Raw genomic sequence first — 10,691 nt, 5'->3', positions numbered from 1 at the left:
TGGATGACAGCTTTTGATCTTTTCGCACTTCTCTTCGGAAATCCACCATACAAATACCAAAGTGAAGATGGAGGATGGAGGGTACAGAAAAAGGAGCTAGGGTATATGGTTGAAACAATTGTAGGGAAACGAGAATGAATTGGGTGGAGGAGGAATCGTAGAATAATTTCAAAGCGGATATATTCCCGGGTACACCATTTATATTTGGTGTTTCATTTTCCATGTATATCGTTCGAAATCGTACGAATTTATTTTATTTTTTTCACAAGTTACCACTCAAAATCTACAATTAGCGACATACTTGTTGTTTTCCTCGTTGACTGTGAAGCAGAGTAGGACGACATCTCTTATATGTTTATTTAAAAAATAATTTTAGTGAAATTCATCATATGAACTACAACTTTATCTATTACCTTTTGTCGCCTTGTTTCCTACAGAATAATTATTTCCCCTTCATTCCAATGTATCAAACATTTAACTCAAAAATAATGGTTCAGATGATATGATTTATTAGTTCTAATTTAGTTCGTTAAACGAATGCTCTTATTTTTTCGACAATTATTCTGAAGGAAAATCTTGATTTCTACTGATTCATGCTAGTTTATGGAGTGAAAAAAATTTACTTAAAAAATTATGTCAAAATAACAATCTGTATAAATCCAATATGGTTATTGAAAAGTTCTTCACTTTCGAGGAAATTTTGAAAAAAATTCGGTAAATATTTGTTTAATTAAAGTCGAAAACCAAGGAAGTTATTACCAATATTCTATGGCCTTCATAAAACTATATGTAATCAATAATATAAATGAATGCAGAAAAAACTATTGAGCATTTGCATTTAACTGTGTTATAGTATGCGTGCATATCTACCGCCTATTGTTTCTGGCATGCTTACCATTCGTTTACGGGTAATTCCCAGTTCATATTCATGACGAGACGCGTAATTGAGAATCTACTATTTTATTTTATATATGCTCTAAATTAGTATTTATTAAAGGCCGTAATTTTATAAATTTGTGATGGAAAAAGAATTAATCATGTTTTTTCATCACGTGAGCCAATTTGAGTTACGAAAGATTCAGATTCAGAAAATAAATGTAGATTAATGTTGTCATTGTCTCATTCCATTATTAAATTGAACCGGCATGTATCTAACTTTTACTAAATACGCCGGTTTTATTAACCATATACTTCTAAAAGAAGAATAACGGCACGAGGACTAATAACGTGGCCTGTTGAACAAATATTTTCTGAATATTGGTTATCCACAACTTGAAATACCACTTCTCATCCTTTCAATCTGGAAAATTAATTTAATCCGGTAGAGTACTCGAATGAAGTTTATCTGAATAAAGTGCTAAGTGATAATCAGCTCAGTTTCATTCGTTCTTAAGCTCATCTACTCGCCTTCAATATTTGTCTAATTTGTTTTTACGTAATTTTGTCAGAAATATAGAAGTAGCGGTGAAATAATAACCTCTACATCTTGAGATATCATCCGACAAGATGAGCCACACTTTCCTTGCCACTATAACTTCGTATCCCAAACTTCCTTGGAAACGATGTAAAAATTTGTTGAAATTATAATTAAGGGCACATTAGAAAGGCCCCTACCATAGTATATTTTTTAAGTACCGTAATGATAAGTTTATAATTACCGTAATCGTGCATACGGATCCTCCCCCTTCGGCAAATGTGTGTGTGTGTGTGGTTCTCTCTCGGAAATTAATTCCACATTCCCAGGGTACATACTCAGCAATGGATTGTATCAATCTTCTTATCTCTGGCAATGAAGAAGATTTGCTTTCATTTCTATTTTCATGGCTTTATTTTGCGAAAAGCTGTTGACATCCATTAATTAGGATTAGTTAATTTTGCTCTCTTCTGCGAGTTAATTAATTCTGAAAAGGAGGAAGATATCGAGGAACGGAGACGACTTGTGTCCTGCATTTAATTTCGTTTGCCATTAACCATTATTTGTAGATTTAAAGATAGTGTGATAGAATTTTTTATCTTGGCCGCGTGAGAAAATATTGTAGTGTCGGATATTGTTTGAAAATCTGATATATAGATTGATCGCTAATATTCCAGGTAGGCTAAGTGAAGAATGCTATTTGAAAACAAATGGTTTGCGAGATTTATATGCCTTCTAACGTTAATTGGTTGTCTCCTCGCTGGCTTTATGCATTTAGTTTATGTACAGGGACTATTGTATTAGGGGGGTAAGATATAATATTAAAGAATATGGATAAGTAATATAATCAACAATAATTAGTGTCGTTAATTATAAATAATCCCGGTTTTCAATGCCTCTTTATACTTTTCCACAAGTTATTTGTACGTCTCGAAATTTCGCGAATATACTGTGAGCAAGAAAGTCATCGATTTTACTCATAGTGCGTACAATTCTTTCACATTTTCTTTTTTCACTTTATTTCATCACTACCACACGTTCACGCTCATATAAAGTAAATGTTTCGTCCTGCTGTCCTCCCTTTTGATTGATTGGAGGTATACTTGTTTGCTACTACCCCTATATTTCGAGTTTGGCACATCGGCATAACCTGGTGGAGGTACCAGGTAAAGCCCTGAGCATTTTAGCAAATCGTAAGGAAATAATTTTGAACTTCAAATTTTATTCTTAGGTTTTTTAAACAGCAATCATAAAAAGTGAATTCACATCATCTAAGCAAATTACGATAACTTTTCTGCAGATTATTATCGAGAGGTACCTTATTGATCAATGCTGAAATATCAGCATATGGGAGTGGGAGAATTGGGACAGGAATGATTTTAAAGACGAGATGAAAGGGGATGGTAGTAGGTTGGCGGCATATGGGATATGGATTGCGCAGTGGATGCATTAGGAAATGTGAGGGTGAATCCGGGCGTTGGGAAAACAAGTACCCTTGCGTCATAATTAAGGCAGCCGGAGGTGTGAGCCTAGATGAGTCGACTATACGAACCTTTACACAATAGAAATTTCTCAGTCTTAAAATCATTCCCTTGATCGAATTCCCATAGATTTACCGGCGAATACTTGGACCAATTACCGTGGCGCCCTCTCGTTCTTTGAATTTCTAGGGGTTATAAAGGATCACATTGTCAGGGCGAGTTGTCACCCATTCAGTAATTGGGATTCTACTCCAACCAAGGCGGATCATGTCCTCACTGTGAAATTTCCGCATTTTGATGAACTTCAGCGTATGACTCCGTAGGGATAGGAGGACAGGAACCATTGGTCGATTGAAAGAGAAGTGCCTTACATCTTCGACACTCGGGGTATCTCGGTTTGTTCCATGTCAATTCTTAAGAAACTTATTGTGAAACTGTTTTCAAAATAAGGCATTTACCAAAATATACCACGATCGTGGATTCGTACTTTTACCTTAAATCTTTCAATCAGAGGGTAAGAGTAATTTTTAAGAAAATCTTTGCGAAGGTTCGCGGCTCAAAGGAACACGAGAAATTTTAAAATATGCTGATTCCGCTTCTCTCATAACAAATTTACAACACCACAATAATTAATGGTTAATGGTTTCCGGCGTGACTTTATGGAATCGATTCATCTTGGAAATGAAAAATAATAACTTTGTGATTCCACAGAATTTTTATTGTGATACGACCCGGGTTTCGACGTTCAACGTCATCTTCAGATGACGTTGAACCGAACCTGAAGTTCAGATGAACTGAACCTGAAGATGACGTTGAACGTCGAAACCCGGGTCGTATCACAATAAAAATTCTGTGGAATCACAAAGTTATTATTTTTCATTTCCAAAACCACAATAATTATTGGAATTGACAAATTTGCATATGATAATAATAAAGTAAAAAGTGGACCCCATGGAAGCACCTTATTACAAAACTGTCCATTTTATAAACAGTTCCTTGGAAAGAGACTGTAAAACGGACGCCATTGAAAAAATCGAGGTCGTATTAATTTCGAATATGCATGACAGTTCTCTTTCAGTCGACCAATTCCCATCTCCCTTCCCTTAAATGACATATTTTCCCCAATGTATTCAATTTCTAACTCACCCCCTACTCTGCATGGCTTGGATCCAAGCAGGGTCATCCACCTGAGTCGCACCCGCCGTCGCCTTCAGATTTTTGACCATTCCTCGGCAACATCCATTCCGCCACGCTCGCCTATTATTTAAAGGATCTTGTAGTCGACCCTACCAGACACACCCCTCCCGCCTCCTCCATTGTGACGCACGGCTCCTTGTTTCTCCAACACTCGGATTCAACCTCTTGTCCCCTCGCCCCCTCACCACACGTCACGTCGTTTCACTTGTCCCAGCCGTCTCCGCCTCCGGCTGACCTCTCTCCAACCCCTCCCACGCGCGCTCACCCCTCTCCTCTTGCACCCTCAGTCCTTCTCTAATGCGCCACCTACCCCCATTGCCATCCCCGTCTCCCCTCAGAAAACACTCCAGCCCTGCCTTCCCGCATGTTAGAATTTTGCCTACAAATATTCCCACATGATTTTTCTGCTCTCGACCGTTATGTACATAAATAATAAAAGCCGGGATATGTTGAAAAGCTGATCCTTCATTTGGTAGATGACTCCAATATAGACTGTCCCTTGATGTTATATAGAATATTCATTTTTTATTTACTCATTCGGGACGGCAATGTGGCAGAATAGCTTGGAACACTGTTGAGATTTAAAGATATTAGAAGGCGTCAGTTCTCAAGAGAGAAGAATTGAATGGCATTGAAGACCACCTGTTGCAATGAGTTCCTCAATATTTGCAGCGTTGTTTGTGGGAATTGGTAAAAGCATTAAAGAGATTGATGATGATTTCAAATTCTTTTTTGGTTCAGTTGATACCATCTTCTTAAAACTTTTCCTGGCATTTTATTCAATGAAATATAATTTCTAACCGAATTAAATGTCAGCCAGTAACGATTAAATGGAGTTTCCATTGATAGGATAATCTACCGCATTTATGTAAACCTGTATAACTGTAAAACAAAAATGCTATTTAAAACATTTTGATCACTATATACGCTTTCTGAAATGTGAGTTGCAAGAGGATTGAGGCGTGGATAACACGCAGGTATATTTGTAGTTTGGAGGAATGCTTCGACAAGAGGAGGCAGGCCGAGACTCTCAGATGTCGACAAGAGGAAGGCTTAGCAGAGAGGAAAATGAAGTGTATAAAAATACGCTAAAATTTCCGTAATTCAGACACACTATGAAACCTCAACAACTACTCTACAGTACCTAATTTAGGTCCTCCATTTCGTTTTAGTAGGGTTTATGAGCTGAAATCACTTTTATGATCTTTCTCAATTAAATATTTTGGAAATGAAAGGGAAACTTTGTTAAGCAGGAAAATCTATCGTTCGCTCTTTGAACTCAATTTCCATATGGCCGACCTAGTCTGACTTCAGCGATATATGTTATTTTCTGTGGTTATTCAGTTTTAACAGAATTAATTTCTCGTAGAATGCTACTTTTATTCTTCAGCATTATATTATATGTCTTGCGAGGCGACACACTCAAGTTAAAATGTCACTGCCATTTTTCAATTGAATATTTGCCTGCGTTTGGAATTCATATTATTTTTTAGTAGCCTCTTACGATATGCGCACAATAGTGATTAATAAAAATTATTAAAATAATTATTAAAACATTTTTAAGCTTTTGTTAATTTATATCATAGAATCCTACAAAGCTACACCGAAGAAAAATAGTGCCAATGACAGCATATTGTTTTTCTGAATTGATATCATCAATTAACAACAATGTGAGTGCATGTCTTTTCTGAAGTTGGAGTTTTCAAAAAGTTTATATATATCTGAAATAGTGTCGTGTTGAAAGGTAAAAGAGGGATTGATTTTTCAATTTTTCGTTTTAGAACCTGGCGCTCTCACGGAAAGCAGGAGGAGTTGGCCTTACTTAAATTGACCAACCACGAAAAAACCTTTAAACATATTGATGCTATCACATTTTTAAAGATAGAGAAAGCATATTAGGCAGTTATTTTTGCACTATGGTACAGTTATATGCTTGAAAACAGAGGAGATCCCTTGGATCTGGGTTTGATACTGGATATTGGATCTTGGAGCTGGGTTGTTCATACATGTAGATGCTTCATGAAAACTGAATTGGTTTTGTGAAGCTTTTTATACATTACCAAGATGTTTTGAGAAAACGAGCTCTTTAAAGTTCTGCTTGGTATTTGGTACGCTAACCATTTGAATCACATTAAAACTACACTTCATTTACATACTCATTTTTATTACTTTACGCTCCGTCAAAAATTTCTTGTATAAGAAGGGGCGTTCCTCCGGCAAATGACCTTTACGTAATAACCCGTAGTCATGAGCATTTAGAAATGTTCGCGGGGTAATAAATGTTTCTTTTTGGGCTATTAACAACATAAAGACAGACAATGATCAAGGATTTTCTGACATTTTAGACAGTGACCACACTTTAAACAGAAAAATTTTATTTATATCGGTTAACATTTAGTCATATAGAAAATATTAACGTGATCCCTCTCCTGAGATTAGTGTAAATATTCAATTTATTTATTTTTTAATATTTTATTGGCTTCATATATTTCATTGATTGTGAATATGAATACTTTATCTAGACACCTGTTGCTTAGATATGGACCTGAGGTCCTTTGATCTGAAACGCTATAATCGTTACAAGATTCATTGAATATGCGAGAACGTGTTTTAACTATTTCTTTGCTTTAATTGCTGTATGAACTTGAAAGAGCAGTGATTATAGTGTTCAGGTACGACTCGGAGAAATTTAAGTTCAATAAGCATATTTTGACTGGAAACTTCCTTGGCCTACCGGCCGTTTTTTCACCTTAAATAGCATAAAAGAATCAAGGGTAAAAATCCTAATTACCATGAATTCCAACCTGTTCACATATTTTCACAGTATTTCCATTTAATTATTTAACATTAATCCGAAAGCAACCATTACTAGGCCGTTACATCGGATTTTAAAACTTGAAAATAATAACTAAGACAATTACAAACACCCGAGGTCTAGGTGGACAAAAACTCACTTAGGCGGGAATCGAACCCACCAACTCTGGGCTCAAGATGGTACCCCGCCACCACAGGGGTAGGTAAAGTTTTTTTTCATTAGGCCAAAATACCCTCCTTTTGTATGTTTCGCGAACATGTGATAGTAATAAATGGGATACACTTTTCTCGGGCGCGGGAGTCGTACACAGAGTTATTCGGAGGTCGTACGTGATAGGAGGTCTAAGGTCCGTGCCCTGAGGTATCGCGTAGGTATCGATTGGCTCCGTCGCAAGAAGAGGGAGTGGGTCCAGGCGGATTGAGGTGGGGCATGTTTGCTAAAGGGCCCTGGGCCGTCAGTGAGGAAGAGATGTGTCTACTTTACCCAACTACTACTCGAACCATAACATTTGCGTTGATGTTTTTCAGGCCATTTACAGAATCCCATATGTGTACTCCATGTAAGAGCACTCTGTTTCACTAAACGACCTAATCTAAGAGTGTAAATAATATGCCGCAAACGTAAGCTGATTTGATAGCTGATCTACATCTGAATAAAACGGTTGGAACTAAACTTAAGAGCTGAGATGATGTTGCTTCAAATGTGCATTCTCCAACGATACATTTGTGGCATGCTATTTATAACATGTTTAGGAGAAAATCAATAAGGAATGTGTGGCTGAAATTGGAAAACTGCCTATGATTAAGAGAATGTAAGCTCACGCCATATGGCTAAGATACCAGTGGCCCGCCATATGCAAACATTGTAAAATGATCCTAATCAATGCGAGATAATTTTGTCGGAGTATTTAGAATTTAACTTTGACTGTCAAGATTCACTCTTAAAATCCTTAGCAATGGTGCAGCTTAATATTTAATTTATAAAATAAATTGTCTTAGAATTAAATGTCCTACAGAAGTACTACAAAGCATATTAAATTGAATAATCACCATGAAACATTGTAGTTGTTATTCCTGTGCATAACTCAGGAAATTTTAATGCGAGGCGAGTCACAATTTGTCTATTTCACTTGAGAGCATTATGACTCTCCCTTGTGCCCATCTTTTAAGATCTGTATGTTCGTGCGTGGTGATTAATGTCATGACGTTGAGTTAAGTGCGAGCACGTGCCCCGGGCAATGTGTCACAAACTGCACCCTGTTCCTCTTTGCTTGAAATTTGCGCCCTCAGTCTGGCGGGAGCGACGTGACCAAGCTCATATTTACTCTCCTTTCGACTAACCCCAACCTTTCTCTCTCTCCTTCGGCTTCATCCAGCCCATGCTCGGTCGCTGCCGACGCCGCGGCGTCTTGGGACCCGGTTTCTCCGTGGCCTCCGGAGGGGGGAGTGGCGGTTGCCCGGGCGGGGAAGAAGCAGGAGGCGGGGAGTACTACCGCCTCCGGAGCTTCTCCATCACGTCGAAGGGCGTCATCAACTGCGGAGACTCCTTCAGGTCTCGCAGGAGGTCCCGCTCCATCAACTCGGTCAGTTCGGTGGCATCGAGTCAGAGCGGAGGCGGAGGAGGTGGGGGTCGAGGAGACGTAGCCAGTGGCGGACGGGAGAGGATACCAAGGTGAGTGAGTGATAGTGGGCTCGTTCAGGTGCTCATGCGCGCTTGGCCGTACGCCCCTTCACACAGCCCCTCCTCTTCCTTCCCGAATCTCTCGGCAAATAAAACGAGCGACACGGGGGAATTTGCAGCCAAAGGCGCGGAGGGGTTGTTTAGGTCCCATAGCGTCTGAGGTCTCTGTGTCCCTGAGGGTGCGATAATCCACATTTCTCCTCCCGGCCAATCTCGCTTCCGGACGTTACCCGATTTTTTCCTCGCTGTAAGAGGATGAGGGGAAAGGGAAGAAAAAGTTATCTTGGCACGCAAGTGTACCACTAAGCACCATGGCGGAGAGACACTTGACTAATCTAATGCGTAGGCTTCTTTGAACAGGATTCCCTCCATATCTTGTGCCTTTTGACTACCAGGGGTAAGATAGGCAATGCCTGCTGCAATCGTCTGTCCAATATTGTGGGATTTTTAGTCAAATTTTGAGGTCAAAAAGGGAAAAATTTTTGAATTCTCCAAACGTGAATTTTTACTTCGGATTCGGGTTTCAAGTCATTTTCAAATTCTCATTACTGAATAGAGACGACATTTTTGTGGTTGCTTCCAACAAAATGATGCAACAGCGTTGAAGCTCTCTTGCTGTGGAAAATAGGTTTATTTTCAACATTATTGCGATAACTGTTTGGGTACCATATGGAGAGCACCATGGGAGTAGTACTCCACCTTTCGATTCTAGTGTTAGATTTTAGACTCCAAAGTATATTTCACTTGGAGTTAATTGAGGATGATCTCGGATTCTTGTGCTTCTTAAAATTCTCCTCGCCTCCATCAGCCTACTTACTTCCCTAAAATTACTCAAATGACCTCAATGCATTTTAATATTCGCCAATAAGATATGCTACTAATCATTGTAACATACAGCTTTCGTTTAATTTTAAGAGGGAAAGTTTCTATACGATGTAACCTGAATCAATTCATTATGACATTTATATTTTTGAGGATTATTTTTGCTGGAGTTTGAGTCGTCTCTGGCCATCCAGTGAAAACAATAGCTATTTAAACTGTAAATAATCAAAACAGCTTGATATTACTTTAATTATTATAATCTTTATTTGTCATCAGTCATACATGTTTGCTAGTCAATCGTCAGTAAATAATGAAATAATTATGAAATGGACATGGAACACTTCCACTGAATTTATTAGTCGTAAAATTCATTAAATATGCATCAAGAAGGAAAGGTGTAATTTAGAGCTATTATTTGCTTTCACAATTGCTCTCATGGAATTCATTTAGTGAGTAGAAAAGATAATTGACCTGCCAAGTATGTAGACCAGTTTTGAAACTCAAACACCATACAATGTTGTATTATGATGTAGCCTATAGAAATATCGAACTGTTAGACCAGCTGAACTTTTATACGACTTATCAATCGTACAACAAGGCGCTGCGTCTACGACTGGGTCGATTATGATGAGAGCAAACATTGGCAAATAAGGGAGGATTGCTCTTCACATGACAATTTTGTTTGATGATGAAGTGAAGAAACTTTTAAAACACCATATTGGGTGAAAATATGTGCGCAAAAATCTGCCGTCTGAGAATTGGCAATGAAAGTTTGCTCTTTTTTCAATAAATTTTTCTTTGAAAACAGTTGAGTGGCCTCAAAAATCGAAACTATAAGGAATGAGAGAATTGAATGATGCATAGTGAACAGGAAATATGTTTTCCCCGAAGATTAGGAACTTTAATTTTATTAAACAAAATTTCAAGAGCCGTTGCTAACCTTTTACTCATATAATAATATTGTGTACCCTCATTACGTATTTACCCAGTTGAATGACTTTAAGTTGTGATATTTGAAAAGAGTGGATGAGGTTAAAGGTAATCACTACGGTTTCAAAAAGGTTTAAGGCGAGTTGTTTAGTTAAGAGCAATCTGCCCATGTTAAGACTCTATTGGACAAAGATGTTACAATTGTTGGGCAAGTAATAATTGTTTAGAAGACATTTCAGCAAAGAGCAGGGTGATACTGTGAATGTTAAACGGGATAATCAATAGAGTCATATTTAGAAACAGTAGGGGGTCCAACTTGAAACCCTGGGGTACACCTTACTTGAGGTGAAGT

General features: G+C 38.0%; 1 protein-coding gene across 1 annotated transcript in view; it reads left to right on the top strand.

The window, feature by feature from the left end:
- The first annotated feature begins 8,285 nt into the window (after positions 1-8,285).
- LOC139690076 (uncharacterized) overlaps positions 8,286-10,691 on the top strand; it is a 159,017-nt gene continuing 156,611 nt past the window's right edge. The window contains exon 1 of the mRNA XM_071587277.1: positions 8,286-8,578. Within this exon, the coding sequence (XP_071443378.1) occupies positions 8,286-8,578 (293 nt within the window). The remainder of the gene's footprint in view (positions 8,579-10,691) is intronic.

The sequence above is a fragment of the Hetaerina americana genome, unplaced genomic scaffold, assembly GCF_022747635.1.
Source record: "Hetaerina americana unplaced genomic scaffold, ioHetAmer1.1.p SCAF_3, whole genome shotgun sequence".
Taxonomy (NCBI): domain Eukaryota; kingdom Metazoa; phylum Arthropoda; class Insecta; order Odonata; family Calopterygidae; genus Hetaerina; species Hetaerina americana.
This window is presented reverse-complemented; position numbering and strand designations above follow the sequence as displayed.